The sequence below is a fragment of the Megalobrama amblycephala genome, linkage group LG15, assembly GCF_018812025.1.
Source record: "Megalobrama amblycephala isolate DHTTF-2021 linkage group LG15, ASM1881202v1, whole genome shotgun sequence".
Classification (NCBI taxonomy): Eukaryota; Metazoa; Chordata; class Actinopteri; order Cypriniformes; family Xenocyprididae; genus Megalobrama; species Megalobrama amblycephala.
The window spans coordinates 14,351,030-14,370,796 of NC_063058.1; the positions used below are offsets into that span (position 1 = coordinate 14,351,030).

General features: G+C 37.9%; 1 protein-coding gene across 1 annotated transcript; it reads right to left on the minus strand.

Moving 5' to 3' along the window:
* Positions 1-10,068: 10,068 nt before the first annotated feature.
* Positions 10,069-12,495, minus strand: LOC125247586. The gene is made up of 7 exons (XM_048158965.1): positions 12,480-12,495; positions 12,333-12,401; positions 11,999-12,183; positions 11,277-11,431; positions 10,725-11,155; positions 10,428-10,633; positions 10,069-10,327 (listed from the first exon to the last, which is right to left on the minus strand). The coding sequence occupies exons 2-7, from the start codon at positions 12,346-12,348 to the stop codon at positions 10,145-10,147; spliced, it is 1,176 nt and encodes a 391-aa protein (XP_048014922.1). The 5' UTR covers positions 12,349-12,401; positions 12,480-12,495; the 3' UTR covers positions 10,069-10,144.
* Between the last annotated feature and the right edge of the window lie 7,272 nt (positions 12,496-19,767).

A 19,767-nucleotide genomic window follows, 5' to 3' on the forward strand; every position in this document is an offset into this window, starting at 1 on the left:
AACATCTTTAATAAGAAATCAAAAATGGGTATTCTCATCTGCAAAACAACACACTCAAGGCATGCATGTATGTATGTATGACATAATAGGTGGGTAAAGTAAAATTTTTAGGGGGTGACATTTTTGATGCCGGGTCCATACAAAAAAAAAAAAAGCATCTAAATTTCCAAAAAGACTGGAAATGGAAAACAGAATTACCAGTGCTTTCACGGGTTTCATTGCACAGGATTTGCATATCTGTGGGTTTTCCACAGATGCAATATTGGGGGGCCAGTTCAGTGAAGATAGCAATACTATGTATCTTGAAATTCCCACCCCTATACGACATATATAATCAACTCTCACACTGATAAAAATGTTAACTATGCTAACCATCAAGCTTATCAGATAAGCTTGGGGAGCGAGGATAGTTGGATGACCCTACATGGTACTTGTCCTCTATGTGCAAGGGTGGAAGAGGTGGCTGAGATGAGGACAGACCCCTGGAAGAGGATGATGGGGCAGAAGGGGGTGGCTGGCTATGACCTATTGAGGAATGTGGTACCCTTGTGACTGGGTTGCATTAGGTGCTGTGGTCTTGGAGAAGGGAGGTGGAGCTTGGTTGATTGTAGGTGGAGTTGGGGCTAGTCTTTTCAAAGACTGCCTTAAGGCGAGCATACACTGTGCAATATCTGTGCGATTTCAGCAAGGTTACCAACTCACATTGTACGAGTAGATCGCGTGCGATGGAAAGCCAAAACGCACGATTTATGTGCTCACACCATGCGGTCCGATGCTCGAGACGTGACTTGACTGCTCACACTATGCGTTTGAAATGTGCACGATAAACCCACGTACTGGGATGCGTCGATAGACAATATGTTTCCAGAGATATTGTCAAAAGCATCAGCTATGGATATCAAGAGGATTTAGCATTTCCAATTCATATATTAAATAATAATAATAATTAGCCTATTATTATTATTATTATTAGTAGTAGTAGTAGTAGTAATAGTATAGGGTAGGCCTATTTAATATTAAATTGATATTAGCTACAATTCTTTTGGCATGCAATATTTCATAGCGCATCACCGCATAACTGACGCGCTGCGAGGATAATAAAAGATTTGATTAACTTATAATTACTCCTCACTGAAAATTATTTAAAGACATTTATACAATGAATTAAAGGCATATAATTCAAATTATTAACAGTAGCCTATGTGTTCGCAGACTGCAATAATCAGTCAATGAAAAGCAGCTTCACTTCAAAAACAACCTGTTAAATACGAAATACTTCTCTTCTCATTTTTTCACCCGCTACATACAGTTTATGGGCCACAAGAGAAATATTAAGAAAATAAATTATGATATATAGCCTACCGTTATCAGGTTGAAGTAGGATTTATCTCTCGTTGCCTCTGAGAGAATATGCACCGAAGCTCGTCGGTTTTACTTTTATTTTTTTGTAAAGACTGGTGAATAATTGACAGGGGATTGAGACGTCTTCATCGGCATAACTCTTGCGCAAAGTTTGTACATTGCTTGTGTAATATAAAGTAGACACTGACTCGCCTTCCTGGTTTAAAATGGAAAAAAATTCCTATATGCCACGTGACATTTTTCTTTATCACCAATTGCCAAATGATGGACAACTCACATTTCCGCATTTAATAAAATTAAGTGAATATTAAATAGCCTACATGAGTAAATAGAAAGTGAAAAGCGAAACATATAAATTAATTATCAAGTAAATTAATACAAGAGGCACCGGTTATGTAGGCTACACCCAGGTGGCTTGAAAGACGTGGGTTTATCCATCATGCAACACGAACTGGAGGTAAGCAACATTTTGCTAAATTGCAGCTAGATTGATAGCTACAGAACTTAAAGGTCTCCCTCTTTTCGTTTTCTTTCTTGCTGCATTGAAGATTGGTTTAATTTCTTTTTTTCGCGCAGGCGCAGTGGGGGGGAAAAACACAGGGTTTAGGCAAGTCGGTTCGTAGCTCTGCTTCAACTGTGCGATATCCTCACGAGGGGCGACCAAATTTCTGACATGCCAGAACTTCATCCGACCATGCGATTGCCAGTCGGGAGAGGTTTATCGCCACTCGCTTCCCTGTGTACACTGCACGAACACTGCACGACAAACGACACACGACAAAGCTGAAAATCAGCCAGACTCAAAAAAGAGTCGCACGAGTCAGAATTCGGCTCAAAATCGGACGAAAACCGCACAGTGTATGCCTGCCTTTAGACTTTGATCCACATCATCTAAGTTTGTCATCAAGGTAAGTAGTGGCCAATATCAAGCCTCCAGGGAACTTTAGCTTGGTGGGACCAGTCGACACAGGAGAATGGGTTGGAGACATCTAGAGGTACACTTTAGTTACTTGTTCTTTTTCTTGGCTGGAAGAGTGTCAGTCTTGGACATCTTTTTTGGTCTCTTTTCCTTTATAAATATCCAAAGTAATTTGAGAACACCTGGTGGACTTTTTCACCAATGTCAACCTATCTACCATGCAAACCATAACTTCAGACATATCTCCAAAATGAAAAAAAATATTCCATAGTTTTAGCACACCAAAACAGCACAACAACCTTGCAGCACACAATGTACCTTTTTGAGTGTAGGAAACTTTCCTTCATAATGGTAAAACCAATCAAACGCTAAGATAGCAAGAGTGATACATTAGTTCCATGCAAAATCTCAACCATGATATGGCATATTCTGCAGATTCATTCATCCAAAAGCTACCAAAAGATTCAACCAAACAAAATGAGGAGGATAGTCTACATGTAGGTGAAGTGTCTTAAAAAAGGTGAAGTTTGTCAAAGGGAGTCTTTATCTATAATGCCCTATGAATACTTCACTTACTTCTCTGGTCTCTTCTTCATAGGATTCAGCAGCTGATGGAACCAGGAAGTGACAGACACGGCTCAACAGAAAGGCAAATAGACAGTAAGACAAAGAGCACACAAAGAGAGATGATTAATTCCCAAAAAAAATGCAAATCCGTTCATGCAGAGGAAAAAGTAGTAATGGTGCATTATGTGTACCGTTTTAGACAGGGTAACATACATGTTTGATATTTAGAGAATAGTGTAGTTCTACAGAGTACTACATAGTACAGTAGTTCTACACTTTTTCAGGAAAGGCTTCTTTCTTGCCACCCTGCCATAGAGGTAAGCTTTGTGTAAAGCTTGTGAGATAGTTGTCACATGCACAGACCAGTCCCTGCCATAAAGCCTTGTAAGACATTCAAAGTTGCCTTTGGAACCTAAACTCTGGAACAATCTTCCTAGCATTGTTCGGGAAGCAGACACACTCTGTCAGTTTAAATCTAGACTAAAAACACATCTCTTTAACCTGGCATACACATAACACATTATCAATTTATATTTTCAAATCCGTTAAAGGATTATTAGGCTGCATAAATTAGGTCAGCCAGAACCGGGAACACTTCCTATAACACCAGATACTCGTTACATCAGAAAAAGAATGGCATCTACGCTAATATTAGTCTTTCTGTTTATCCCGAGGTTTACCGTAGTCAACCGGATCTGGGCCGTATCCAGCTGAGACCAAGGACCTGCGCCTTGACACGACCACAACGCAGCCCTGAAGTATCAGCAGAGATCGAGTCAACTAGATCATCCATTGTGAAGGCCTCATCAACACGACAGCCAGTGCCACAGTTCCTCAACAGACTGTCCATACCGGCGTGATGAATACGATCCTCAACTGGACACGACCACAACGCAGCCCTGAAGTATCAGCAGAGATTGAGTCAACTGGATCATCCATTGTGAAGGCCTCATCGACACGACAGCCAGTAGCACAGTTCCTCAACAGACCTTCCATACCGGCGTGATGAATACGATCCTCAACTGGATGGAACTGAAATAAATACTTTGATTGTTGCAATCCTATCAGACTTATGATAGCAACCTGATTGTAACAAAGCACTGTTCGCCAGAGGAGAACTGGCCCCCCGACTAAGCCTGGTTTCTCCCAAGGTTTTTTTTTTCTCAACTTTAACACCTATTTGCCACTTGTTTGCCACCTGATGTCACCTGATGGAGTTTGGGTTCCTTGCCGCTGTCGCCTTTGGCTTGCTTAGTTGGGGACACTTGACATTTGATATTCAATAGTATTCTTGACATTTATTCAACAGTGCTTCTGATCTGCCTGCATTGACACTATTATTTAAGAGCTGCTGTGCAGCCAAATTATGTACCAGTTATCAATGTAAAGCTGCTTTGACACAATCTGCATTGTAAAAAGCGCTATATAAATAAAGGTGACTTGACTTGACTTGACTTGACTTTGGCCTTTTGGTAGCTTCTCTGATTAATGTCCTCCTGACTCAGTCATTCAGTTTGGACGGATGGCCTGATCTAGGCAATCTGTTGGTGGTGCCATATGCTTTCCACATCTTAATCAAAAGCACTACAATTTGATGTCAGGTGGGGAAATTAGCCTGGTGTTATCTGGAAATTGATTGGTTACACCTGAGCAAGTTTATAATGGCACACTCTAAGGGGCTGATCACTTTCCCAAACCAGGTATTTCACTAAATAATTTTTAATAATCCTCCAGAATGTTTTAAAGTGTTATTTTCACTTTGATGATGAGGGTTATAATGTGTACATACAGCTCAAAAAAGTTTTCCAGGCTGTAATGTGACAAAAGATTTTCACAGGGTATGAAGACTTTCTATAGGCACTATATATTTGGAATGAACATCAACACAATCAACACAAATATCAAGAAGCTGACCCCTTTTGCAGTAAACATTACATTTGTATGTATTTATTTATGTATTTTTGTGTCATATTCATTATATATCAAACACATTTTCACTGGACAAAAAAACATTGGTTGTGAAAATTTAGAATGTACTTCCATCTTTTACAACACTGCTTTCATCAATATTATTTTGCTTTACTCTAAATTCTGAGGTCTGTTTACTTTGAAGATATTTTTGCTTGGCAACATTATACAAGCGTTACCTTTCCATCTCTTTGAGATGCCGCTCTTCCTCTGCAGTCTTCTGTGATATCTCCATCTTCCTCCTGCAAAATATATCACATATGAAACAATAAAACTTATAACTTGTGCAGATTTCATGCAGGAATTTTAATTACATGTTTTTAAATTGAAGACAATTTCTCAACAGCAGTAATAATTCATTAGATTCATTACTGACAATATGAAGAGACAAAAAGGAACAAAGCAAGATTGTAATGTTATTTATTTTAAAATATAATTAATAAAGAAGTGTTTAAGTACATTAACGAGTGACCTGTTAAGCATAATATAATCTAAATATGTCTGTTAAAAATAATAATGAAATTATTATAAAGTGTAGGAGGTACTTTATTATTATAAAGTATATTATTTTTTGTTTTAACCACAAGAGAACAATACCTAAAATGTTTATAATAAAGGCACAGTTCAAGAAAAACTGCATAAGTATATTGTAAAGTAGAATTTAACTGATTTTAGTTAAGAATTTTGCTGTATCATTGACATTTGTGTTTTGTCTGTTGTTGGGTGAATCTTTTGTAGGTTCTTCAATGTTTTTGTGAATTGTTATGTCTAGAATCCTTGTTGTTTTGCATGATTGCTTTACATGGGAATGTAAGGTAATTTCAAGATTTACACATGGTTGTCTGTGATTTGAATCAAAATTTCCCCAAAAGCTGTTCTGAAAATCTTTTTTGACCAATTCTAAATTCTGCTGTTGCTATTAGCTTGGGTGAACCAACCCCCTAGGCGCCCTCACTCCTCCTACACTCTGTAGCCAGTAGCCCGAGGAACGGTCTGGGCCACCTCCGAGGTCTGCACAATTCGTATCCTTTGGGGCTCCACCAGACAATCAGATGTTGATCGCTGCTGATGTTGAGTGAGCCCGTGCTGCCCCCTTTAGGTTTGGTAGCATTGTCCGAGTCAGACCCAGAGAAAAAAAACAAAAACTGATGATTGCATCGATCGGGTAGGTTCTGCTGTTTACGTTTCGGGTAGGTTCTGCTGTTTACGTTTTACGTTTTGACCTGTTGAAAGGATACTGGCAGGTGCCTCTGACAGAACGTGCTAAGGAGATCTCAGCATTTGTCACTCCTGATGCTTTCCTTAATTATAAGGTTATGGCTTTCGGGATGAAAAATGCACCAAGTACCTTTCAGCGGCTTGTCAACACTGTTTTGGCTGGTGTATGTGGTTGTGAAGCTTACTTAGATGACTTGGTTCTGTACAGCTCCTCATGGACTGAACACGTTGCGTTACTTCGCCAAGTTTTTCAGCGGCTGGCTGGCGCTAAGCTCACTGTTAACTTGAGCAAATGTGAATTTGGTAAAGCCACCATTGTGTACCTGGGAAAGGTTATTGGCAGGGGTTGTAAAGGTTGCGGCCATTTGTGATTTTCCACCTCCAATGGATTGTAAGCAAATGAGACGTTTTTTAGGAATGGTGGGTTACTATCGTTCGTTTTGCAGAAACTTTGCAACTGTGGTTTCTCCTCTTACCAACTTGCTGAGTCCTAGAGTTCGGTTTGAGTGGTCTGATGCATGCCAGTGTGCGTCTGAAAATGTTAAATCTCTGTTGATTTCATCCCCAGTGTTGGCTGCACCTGACCATTCACAACAGTTCAGTGTCGTGGTGGATGCTAGCGATGTTGGGGCAGGAGCTGTCCTCCAGCAGAAGGGTGCTGATGATGTGGAACACCCAGTGTGTTACTTTTCTAAAAAGTTTAATACTGCACAGCTAAAGTATTCTACTATCGAAAATGAGGCTTTAGCGTTAGTTCTTGCGATTCAACATTTCAAGGTGTATTTGTCCAGCTGTTATTCGATCCTTGTGTATTGCGATCATAATCCGCTTACCTTTTTGAACTCCATGCGCAACTTTAATCAGCGTCTCATGCGCTGGAGTTTATATTTGCAGCCATACGACCTTGACATTAAACATGTCAGAGGTCAGGACAATGTGGGTGCTGACACACTATCCCGGATCGGATAGGCCTGTGGGTAACGTATGTTTTTGGGAAAGGTGTCTTTTAGTAGATGCACTTTCTTGTGGTGACGGTTCACTTTTGGGGGATGAAGGTGTTACATGCATGTATATTTATGTATTTGCCTGCCCTCTAGGGGCAGGAAAAGCGTGATTTTTACCTTTGTCCTAATTCAGCAGATCCTTTACACCTGTGGACTATTATCCCGTGCTTAAAGGAGGCCAAGTTTCCACACTTCGGCGGTGGAACTTGAGCGGCCATCCCAAGTTGGAGCTGCGCTCTCTTTTGTGTTTAGCCCTTTATTTTCCTGTCTATTTTCTCCCACTTGTTGTTATATTTTGTCTCATTAATAAATTCCCCTTTTTGACCGAGCCGTTGTGTCATCCCTCTTTTGTGTTATGGCAGTGGCTGTAACAAGATCTTTCAACACTGGTAACCAACATGAATTCTGGGTAACACTTCAGCAGAAGAACACACAAGTTCTCACATTTACCAGAAATGAAAGCATAAGTTCTGCCGGGAAGACTAAAATGTTACGTCACTAATTATGTTTAGATCTAACCAATCATTATCTAACACTTGGAGTATAAAAGATCGGTACTTACATGTCTGAGATCGCAGATAAGTGGATTTAACACTTTTGTGGACACTTTTGTGCTGTTGGATGTTTTTCAATGGACGCTCATTGACATTTTACCCAAGTGCGACGGATTGGATTCATCCCGTGATCTCTATTTCATTACAAAGGTATGAAGTCCCGTTATGATTTTGCATGTTGTCATTTGCACACCTGACACAAATTACAATATTACTGTTGCTGGAGCATCTATATCGTAAAGCAGACACCGGTGATTGACAGTAAACCATTTAAATGATATAACTTGTTATCTTTATTAATATTTTAGATAGTATCTAAGATAGATAGATAGCTCCTTAGCCTAATAACATGATCACGTCATGCGAGGCGGGCGTGGTTTCAGCAACCAGGCTCCTCAGTTCCAACAACGTCCCACCTCTTTGCCCATTTTCAGTTATCCGGGAGTGATACGCAATGACGTGCTGCCAAAATGGCAACCACTGCTTTTTCCCTTCAAAAATGCTCTTCAGAAATCTACGGGTGATGACACGGATACTACGTCCATGTTTTTTTTAACAGTCTATGGTTTGGACAAATCATTAACCGGTATGCACTGCTTCAAGTCAGATGCCGACTGGTCTGCGCAGCGCTGCAAGAAAAGGCAAACAAGCCTAAAAAGTCAGAATTACATTTTTTATTTTTTTATTTAGTGGCAGGAGCAAGCTTCCATAGGAGGGTGCCCTCGCGCAGAAAGTCCAGGCGAGACTCATGAGTAATAATTTCCAGGAAATCCCTAAAATGGACAAAGACATCCAGCAATCCTTATAGCTGTATTAAACACAGATAGAGACTTTTTGACTGATTAAACATGAATAGAATAAACACACCTTTGTGATGTAATATATGGTTTATTCAAGCCATCTCGGGTATTTTTGTAAGAATATTGTATATTTATAATGCAATGCCAAATGACATAGCCTTTCATTGCTGTATATAATACTATAAAATAATATAACTTCTTAATATAATTTCAATATATCGTTATTGTGAATTCTTTTGACCATGATAATCCTGTAGTGAAAAATCGGATATCATGACAGGCCTATATATATATATATATATATATATATATATATATATATATATATATATATATATATATATATATATATATATATATATATATATATATATATATATATAAAATATTATAGGTGAACCCCACGTAACAAATAGCCCTATAACATTTTTTTCATCCATTTATTTAAACATGCATGTTACACATAATACACACAAACACATAACATTTCAAATTATACAATATTAATCATGATTTTTGCTTTACGATTTTTACACAAAGGTATCATATAGTACCACAGCAATTCTATAAATCAAACTACAGACAAGATGCTAATTTTAAAGAAATGAAATTTTATATTTTTTACACAAGCAGGTTTTTTTTCCCCATGTTGTTTCTCTTTTATATTATATTTATATTTGATGATTCCATTTATACAATCTTTTCCCTCCAAAATTTTGAGTGGAAAGAAAATGGATAAAAAAAGGTGTCCACATAATAGAATGACATTTAGGAATGTCATTCATAACATTTACGACGAGACTAGTGGGAATGCCCACTAGTGATCACAGCGCTAGCCAGCGACAGTTTGAACGCAGCTTTGTACTAAAACATTATAAATGTGTAAATTAAAGGATTAGTCCACTTTCAAATTAAAATTTCCTGATAATTTACTCACCCCCATGTCATCCAAGATGTCCATGTCCTTCTTTCTTCAGTTGAAAAGAAATTAAGGTTTTTGATGAAAACATTCCAAGATTTTTCTCCATATAGTGGACTTCAATGGACCGCAAATGGTTGAAGGTCAAAATTACAGTTTACAGCGATCCCAGACGAGAAATAAGGGTCTTATCTAGAGAAACCATCGCTCATTTTCTTAAAAAATAAATAAAAATGATATATGTTTTAACCATAAATGCTCATCTTGAACTAGCTCTCTTCTTCTTCTCTATTAGAATTCTGGCAGTGTAGACACTGCTAAGTGTATTACTGCCCTCCTCAGGACAAAGTTTGAACTAAATTGTCATATACAATATGCTAGTGCAAGTATATAACAATTAGTTCAAACTTTGACCTGTGGAGGGCAGTAATACACTTAGCAGTGTCTAGACTGCCTGAATTCTAATAGAGAAGAAGAGAGCTAGTTCAAGATGAGCATTTATTGTTAAAACGTACATAACTATTATTATTATTATTTTTTATTTTTAGAAAATGAGCGATGGTTTATCTAGATAAGATCCTTTTTTCTCATCTGCGATCGTGTTGAATGCTTTGAAGCTGCACTGAAACTGTAATTTTGACCTTCAACCGTTTGGGCTCCATTGAAGTCCACTATATGGAGAAAAATCCTGGAATGTTTTCATCAAAAACCTTAATTTCTTTTCGACTGAAGAAAGAAAGACATGGACATCTTGGATGACATGGGGGTGAGTAAATTATTAGGAAAATTTTTATTTGAAAGTGAACTAATCCTTTAATGGCAACCATCATTTACTAAGGTGCACAAATGGCAGTACCTATTTTGGTCAGATCTGCTTTGACAATGTCATACCGCCTTTTCCATTCCTCTGGTGACAGTGAAGATGGGTTGAACTCCAGGAACTTGTACGCGTCCTTATTCTGCAAGCTAAAGGCCCTCTTTGCCGTCAGACAGGATTCTCCAAAGGCCTTCCAGTGCTGAAAGATTTGAGGTAGAAAATGAATCACAACACAGAAAATGCAATGAAATTAACTGCCATAATCCTGCAACTGAACATTTACTCAGTGTGTAAGTTACCTCTTGTGCTAAATCAATATTCGTCAGAACAATCTCCTTCAGTTCATTCTCCTCAATTAAGTGTTCATTAGCAAATGTCTCGCTTTTGAGAGATTCCAGAAATACTAGAACTGATTTCCAGAACAAGTTATGCTTGAGCAGAGTTTCTTGGATTTCATAAAGGTACTTCAGGACATCATTCAGATAGACAGTGTCAGGTATTGAACCTTGAAAAACAATATGAAGCAGACATTAATTATGAGAGATCACTCTGAGGTTTTTGACCATTGGCACACAGAGATCTTGAAAGAACCTCACCCTTTTCCGTCTTCATGTTTGCCAATTTCAGCTGAACATCATTCAGCCTGACTTGGATATTGTGCTCCCGGCTTTTCAGGTTTGACTTCTGAGCAAAGAGTTGAGCTTTTTCATTGGCGAGAGCCTGGTTTCTTGCAGGTCTGGTTTCAAAAATGGATTTAAGAACGGATCCAACAAATGATACAACGACAGACAGGAAACTGAAACCAAACATTCTTCTACAAGCAAATCTGCCATGACATCGGTTTATCTTTGCCTCAATTTGTCCAATTTCCACTAAGGTTTTCCTCAGTTCCATCTGAAGATCTCTCACCACCTTCTCCAGAGCCTCTATCTCCTTAGTAGTTTGTGCATTTTTTTTGTCTGTCTCAGCCTTTTCCTGAAACACATCACTGGTGCAGGAAGCCACACTGTGGTTGTGTTTCTCATATCTGGTGATGACAGATTTCAGATAAACCATTCGTTTGATCACATTAAACTTTGTTTTGTATGGGTTCATATATTATAATGCTTTTGACATGTAAGACTTTGAAACATTTCCTAAAATTGTACCTGTCCACCATCTCTTTCACTCTGTTAACAATTTCTGTGATCCATTCTCCTGCTTTTTGCAAAGACATGGTTGACTGAATGTTTTCATTATTTTCAACAGCGAGTTTCAGTTGAGGAAACAGTGAGGAAACCATTTGGTTACTTGTGTCCACACACTAAAAGACAGGAAGAATTTTTACATGTTATGTCCTTGCATGTGCCATATCAGATTTTTCAGCCAACTTATATAAATAAATTTATATTAGATAAGTTAAGTTTCATGTTTATTGTAGGTATGAAATTAATAGTGCCCCAAAGTCATAAACTTTTGGTGAATTTTGCCAAAATATGTGGGTGGTTGGGGGAATCTGTCTAAATGTTTACAAAATATGAAGAGTTTTTGGCATTTAATGAGATATGTACTGTACTACCTATAACAGTCAACTGCATCAAATACAACAATAATGTGTACCATTATGTCAAACATTTATCAAATAATATTATATAACTATCATCCAACTTGTCTCCACCAGTCAGAAAGCCTAACAAGGTTGAATAAAAATAACTTTATTTTGCATATCAAACATGTATTAAATTCAATAAATTTGCAATGCATTTCTACAAGCTACACTCACAGCATTTCAATTCTACTCCTTGAAATTCTTCTTGTTTTTTTTTCAGATTTAATATGCCTCTTTAGTTTGACTTCAATAAGAGAAAAGTCAGAAGAATATTGACTTTACCTTCTGCAGAAGAGCCTCAGAGGAGCCAAAAAGATACTGGGTTTCAACAGCACACTCTTTGAGAACCCTCTCCAACTTGGGGAACTTAGCCAAACAGAGATAGGAGAGATTGTAGAGCAAAGCCGTACGATCAGCCGATGGAAGAAGCTCCTGAAAGAAGCTGGGGTGATTTTCACCCATCACTTCTGTAGAATTACAAATGTAATAGTTACTACATAATGGTTTTGCACAGGCTTGTGTCAAATACCACAACATGAAGCATGTAAATATCTGAAGACTAAGAGATTTTGATTACATTTTATTGGTCAAAAACGATTCATAAACTTTCGCCCACCTTGTGTAATGGGCATTGCTTTTCTGCAACCAATCTTCACTCTTCGTAGTCTGTAAAAAATTACAGTGCCTGAAAAACAACAAAAAACAAAATTAGATGAGAATCACTACAACAATGATGGATGGAGCATGTCAGTAAAAAAGATACCTGTCAAAGGAAAGAACCTCTAAGCAGTGCAGTTTATGGTATCAGCATAGGGAATTTATACTCTATGGCGCCTCCTTAAAAATGTTTGGAATGGAGATACCTGAAACCCATTGTCAAAGAACAGAAGGTGTAGCCTTTGGGGGATTAGCAGGCGTCCTGAAACCTCAGAATTTCACAACTGCACAAACCTGCCTTGTTTAGTCAATGGTTCCCAAACTTATTGTGCCGTGGTCCCCCTTTTGTAGAGAAAAATATTTTCAATCCACCACAAATATTTGCACACACATAGAGACATGATCTCAGACATGACCTTTCTTCCAAAACCCTATAGGATTTATTTGAAATTAATTAATGTAATTAAAACAGTGCTACAACTAATTCTCTTTGTGTTTGTGATGTGAAGTCTCTAAATGACATCTTAACTTGGTTGGCTTCATACTGTCAGAAGCTAATATTTTGAGGCATGCAACACACTGTGGTTGTACTGCTGAATATGAGGGTGAGATATGCCTTGTCATATTTTCTTGTCTTTAAACACGTTTTGTAATATTCAGTTCCTGTGAAAAACTGTTCCAGTGGGTGGAATACACATGAATATTCATAATGTTTCCCATATTATGGATGTGTCATTTCGAAAAAGTAATGAAGTTTCAATGATAGGCATTACAGTTTTTTACAATCACTTTGCTACTATTTTCAGAACCTTGATGTCATTTTTCAAAACTCTAGACACAAAACTCAAAACGGTTATCACTTGTAACACAGGCTGTCTAGTGTTCAAAACATTGCATTGTGCATTCACATCTTTAAAGAAATCTTGCACTTGCACAATCATTGGTTCAAAACACAAATTTACTGTGAAATACCATTGAAACATAACTATAGATCACCCACACACAAGCAACCAATAGTTTCACTGTGTCATTGTTCGTGCAATCATTAAATATTGTATAACAAAATAGGTGATACAAGTTTCATTATGGTACTACATGTATAGTAAATACATCTCTTTAAAAGTACTGCAGTAGTAGAGAGAATACTACAGACACAGAATCATTGAACAAAGTTTGTAATATATTGATGAAAAACACTACAGAACAATCACAACATAGCTTTATTTGAATCAAAGCAAAAATAATTAGCTATGAAATAGAAAAGAAAAGACAGTACTGTAAAACATCAAATGCAGTGTTCCTCAACTGTACTGTAAGAAACAAAACAGGAGTGCACTGTAAAACATGCTGTTCTTACTTAGAGTTTTTGTCTTGTTTCTAGTCAAAATATCTTATATTCATGAAGCATTTTCTTGACAAGTAAAAATTATTTTCTTGTTTTCAGGAACAATAAGTCAAAATTGTCAAGAAAATGCTTCTTGATTTAAGAACTTTAACATATTTTGGCTAGAAACAAGACAAAAACTCTAAGTAAGAACAGCATGTTTTGCAGTGTGAGAAGGTGGTACAGTATTTGGGGCCATAGACACAGTGTCTGATGAAGCATTATGATAACATATTAGGCTACATCCATGGATATTTTAGTCTAATTGGTTCGTGCTCCAGGCTAATTGGTGACAATGAATCTTGTTAACCTGAAACTTTCATGGTTTACAGTAAACATGGAAGATTGTTTTTCTGTTTCCATACAACTATGCATTAAGAGTAATGCAACAGTTACTTATCATTTTGAGCAGTTGTATCAACTGATAGTTAGATCATTGTAAGGAAATGAATAGACACTCATTTGAAATGTAATGTGTGAATTGCCTTTTGAAATAGTAGTACTTTGATGTTAAGTTGTGTCATATTGAACAGGTGATTTTTGTTGAATGAACGAATGATCTAAGTTTTATGTGTATTGTATCCAAGCAATTGAGAAAAGGGTTAGAGTTTTGAAAAATGTGCATTTTGATCATTGGTTGTGAGTTTTGTGTCTAGAGTTGTGAAAAGTGACATCAAGGTTCTGAAAATAGTAGCAAAGTGATTGTAAAAAACTGTAACTGCAACAGTTCACATTTTCAAAACAATGCATATTTTGTGTTATATATGATAAATCATCAGAGCTGTTTTGCCTGATTGATTACAGGCTTTCAGATAAATAGGTAAGGACGCAACAATGAACAAATAACCATGCTTGTCTAGGCTAATGGTCACCGTGATTTTGCCAGTTCCTAGAACAACATTCCATTCTTAACCCTATTCCTACCCCTAAACCTAATCCTACCCATAACTTATCCATAAAATCAGAGGGGAAAGATAGGTGAATAACATTGATGTAGAAGCACCTAACCCTGGTTGCAAGCCTAAACTTGACATAAATGGTAAACTTGTCCATCAAATCTGTTGATTGGAATGTTGTTCCAGGATCAACAAAGATGCTGATCTAGGAACATGTCTTACTTGGCAAAATCACGGTGACCCTAGGGGTCTACAGTTTTTATGGAAGCTTGTTTCCACCACTAAATTAAAAATAAAAGCGGTTATTGCGACTTTAATTCCTCACAATTCTGACTTCTTTTCTCAGAATTGCATAATATAAAGTCGCAATTGCGTGTTTACAAAGTCAGAATTGTGAGTACCATTCCGGCAGCGATTAAAGTGTAATGTGCAGAAGTCAGAAGAATACAGAAACATATTTATTTTGCCTTATATTGGATTGTAAGAGAAATTGCATGGGGAATAAATGTTACATTGTATTGTATAATAAAATTGTTTCCCTTTTTTGAAGTGACTACCCTGTTGAAAATTTCAGCATGAACCAACTTGAATTCCATGTTGGTCCAGGATGTTTTATCCTGGTTATAGTTGGTAAAGCTGGTTGCCTGGAAAATCCAGCCTCACCACTGTACCAGCGGATGAGTCTGGTCGGTCATTGAATCAATTCGATTTCGAGGGCGGAGCAAATCTGAGCAAACAGGAAGCGGAGTAAACCAATCAGAGAATGACGGATATGACGTTAGCAAAGCGACAAGAGAGTCAACAGCGAAAAGTAAATAATTAATGTATTTTTGGTAATTTAAAACTGAATTCACGGCTGAATAGAACAAACTCTCGGTCTTCCGTGCGCAATCTTTGTTGATATTGAAGGGACTTTCGCCGCACTAGAGTGACACTGTTTGCGTCACTGAAATGAATGAATCTGATTGCACCGGACGGTTTGGAGTTGACTCGAATCGCGACGGAGGGCGGACTGACCAGACTGATATTTCTTGTAGAAGATATATCAGTCTGGCCTTGCCAGGCGATAAAGCTGGTACACAGGTACATAGTCATGCTGTTCTCAAGCAAAACTGAGCTGGTGTAGCTGTCAACCAGCACTCCCACTTCCCTTGCTGACGACCAGCAAACCACTCATAGGAAAGAAAAATAATAAATGAGATCTCTTTAACATATCAAATGTTTCTCCTAGACAAAAATGAGGTTACTTTAACATCAAATGGAGACTTTTGCTTGAGTCTCCTACTTCTCACACTTGTCCCCTGAGACAAAAAATCTAACACTCTCACAATGGTCTCCTTTAAAGCTTTAGAAGAGATCTCAACAACATCACACACAGTGCTCATATTTCTCTCCTTAAGGCCAGAACACACCAAGCCGACACCGACGAACTAGTGGCGACGAAAGCAGACTGTGGGGTTGGCTCATGTCGGCAGCGTCTGTGTCCAAAGTTGCCCTGACACACCAAACCGACGCTAAACAGCCGACGGCCAAGTAGCACGTCAGTTCTGCGCCTGCATGAGATGAAATGCCTTTCCGAACCAGCAGGCGGGAGTAGCTGACCAGGCAATCAGAATGATCAGATGGCCAGACGGACCGACGAGCTCCAACGCAGATTCAACATTTCGAATTGGCTGAAAAAAAAGCCGACGAGGACCAACTTCAGCCGAAGGTGCGGAACACACTGAGAAAACTTAGTCGGCCGACGAAGAAAAACTGCCCGACGGCCGACTGTCGGCTTGGTGTGTTCCTGCCTTTAACTGGATTGCTCACATTTGTGTCCTCTGTAAGACTTGATTTTCCTGCTATGACAAAAGCTGAGATCAAACAAACAAGGGGAGATGTTTGGGCAAGGCTCTTTTCATGCTCTTTCTCTGAGATCTTCAGATAGTGAGTTTTTATTGTTTCAGAAACGGGCAGTAAGTTTGGGGAGTTCATTTTAGTCCATCTCCTATCCTGAAAGAGATGGACTAAAAATAATCTTACTGCAAGATTTTCTTCTTATTATTGTAAAGCTGCTTTGACACAGTCTGCATTGTAAAAAGCGCTATATAAATAAAGGCGACTTGACTTGACTACTTTCCTGCTCCTCTTCACTTCTTGCCTCTCCCATTGTATCCTGTCTCTCATCCTACAGTCCTGCCCATTAAAGGTGAGAAAACCCAATAAAAAAAAAAAGCAAGCTCTAAAAATATTTTTATAATGGAGTCTAGAAAGCGATTACAGCAAGACAATTAAGAGATCTCTCGTTTATCATTTTGGACTCCCTCAACTCCCTCATGTCTCGGTTGTGTCTACCTTTATTTCTTCTAAGGAATTTTAGGAGAAACATACAATGAGAGATAAATGAGAATCACAACTAAGTCTCATAAGCTTAGAAAGAGCAAACTCTGAGCAATAAAATATTCCTATAATGGAGTCTTGAAAGAGATTGCAGCAAGACAATAAAGAGATGTTCTATGTTCCTTCCACCACATTCTCAGTTTTAACTCATTTTCTTTCAGTTATTTCTCATTTCTCAATTCTTTCTACTCTTATTTCTCATAAGGAATTTTAGGAGAAACATCTGAAACTCTGTTAAAACTAAAATGAGGGATATATGAGAACCACAACTAATTAGCTGTCTCCTGAAACTCTCCTGATCTTAGGAAAAGCAAACACTGAACAATTATTTTTTCCTCTGGGCAGTAACCAGCATTCCATACTGGTCCCAGCATGCGAAACATACCTCATGCTGGTGACCAACAATGCTGCTTTTTTCAGCAGGGAAGTTCTTTTTTGTTCCTTTATCAGGAGTAAAAGGAAGTTTAAAATGGCTGAGCAACGGTACACTTTTTTTGAACATTCCAATGCAATCCACACTGCTGGGAGTGGTGTTTAAATGAATATTTAAATATGTACTACACTATATCCTCTCCATAACACAACAAACACACAAAATGATAAAAAGAAAAGAGCGGTTAAGAAAGCTTTTGATCACAGGAATGTGGATGTTTCCATATCAGACATCCATGCTGAAAAATCCAGCATTGTTGGTCACCAGCAAAAGGTATGTTTTACATACTGGGACCAGTTTGGGAGGCTGGTGTGCTAGTGGACCAACATATTTTGTCTTTTGGGTGCTGGTATGATCACAAGAAAACCACAACAAAACTAATTGTTAATATTTCTAATTTTAATACATATTATTATATTATATTTAACCCTCAGCCAATGCTTATCACACAGTATGTTGAACAGGAACGGTTTCAGGAATGGCACAAAGGTGTGTGACTCTTCAAGTTGACATTCAGCTGACAGGGCCATTAAGGGAGAGTTTTTGTTTTCCCAGGTGTGAAACATCATTATTCATGATCATTCATGCCCTCCCTGCATACAGCCTTCTGACATAAAACATGTCTTACAAATTTTAAATCAATATGTTTTTTTTAAATCGTTTGAAGCAAAAATTCTAGCCTACATCATACATTTTTTCAAAAGTCTTGTGAAGAAATGTTCAGTATGGGTTTTATGGCCTTATTTCAGGGCCCAGAGGGTTAATATATTAAAAAAAAAAAAAAAATCATGTTGCAGGTTACATGTTTACTTGCAAAATCCTCAGTGTTAAAAAAAAAACACTGCTTTGTTTTCATATATTCCCAGTAGAAGTTACACTGAAACGGTGTTGCATTTAGGCTGCATTTACACAATCCACACGACATCCGATTTTTCCACATCCGATCTGAGCCACTTCCAAATGTGGTTTTAAATCAGATACATATCCGACATCTGGACATCCGACATGCATATCCGATTCCCATTGGAATTCCAAGCCTTGTGGTGGCTTTTGGAGACACGTTTGCCCACAAAGATAGCTTTTAATGTATTATGAAGCAGGTGTGCCTGTATGCACTCGCACTAAAATTCACAGTTCTTTTTTATTGAGGTGGGAACTTTATATACCTATCTAGATATCTTTTCCAAGAAAGAAATTGCATGCACACACACACATTCAGCAGCTGGTTTTCAACATCTGCCTGGTTAATTTAAAAGAAAATAAGCTGCACTGAAAACTAGCCTACATTATATTTCTCAACCTCATCAATGATTGCATTTTTTTTTTTTTTTTTATTAAACCAAAAGCTTCACTGGGTAGGCTACTCTCTCGCGCTCACACTCTCGCTATTATTCATATTTGAAGTCATTCAAATAACTGTAATCTTACCTACAACTTTATCTCTCTTCAGAATTCTAGATCTAACATGTTACGAAACACAGACTCACAACAATGTTTGTGATAATGAGAGACAGGTTTATTCAAAGCAGAAGGTAATGGACACAAGCAGGCGAGTATAATAGATGAAGCAGTAGAAGAAATAGCAAATGGGGATACTGACAGTTCTGTTCTGTTGCAGATGACTGAGGAGGTCATGGATGATAGCAGCTGAAACACACACTTTGGCAAGGAGAGTGGAGAATGGCTGGAGCCTGATAGAGAAGACTCTGGAGACACAGAGGATCAGGAGAGACAATGGAGAAATACAGCATACCCTGTTCAGAGGTAAGTGCTGACAGGTAAGTAAATTCTTACTCAAACTAGACCAGGCAAAGTGCCAGAGTGATGTGTGTGCTTGCAGTGATGAGGAGATAAGCAGGTGCGGGTGATTAGAATTCAGGTGACAATGATCTCTGTGATTGGGTGGTGATATCTGATCTCTGACATAACGAGCCATAGATAAAATAACAAACGAAAATTACCTTTATTTTCCGGTCTATATCTGTTTAGTAAGATTTCACGCTGCAAAATATTCACTGACACTAACAGCTGTTAAACATTAAATATATAAATAATTTTGATAGCACGGCCATTCAAAACCTAAGGGACTACCATGTGCATAGTTAAGCTATTAGTGATGTAAAGTCCGATTCATTTCCGCGAACCGGCTCTTTTCGGACAGTTCGACTCAATGAACCATTCATATTGAAACATTCAAATAAAAAGTTATTTGTGTAAACGCATAGCCTATTGCTGATTATTGCCTCATTCAGTTAATGGTTTGTGGTCACAGTTTCATTGGATCGCAGATCCTTTATGT

Bases quoted from the DNA above. Each gene is read 5' to 3' on its own strand.
- LOC125247586 (XM_048158965.1), bottom strand. The intron at 11,432-11,998 runs GTAAAGTCAATA...CCTGTCTTTTAG, and splicing joins CTGAGGCTCTTCTGCAGAAG to TGTGTGGACACAAGTAACCA. The intron at 10,328-10,427 runs GTAACTTACACA...CAAATCTTTCAG, and splicing joins ATATTGATTTAGCACAAGAG to CACTGGAAGGCCTTTGGAGA.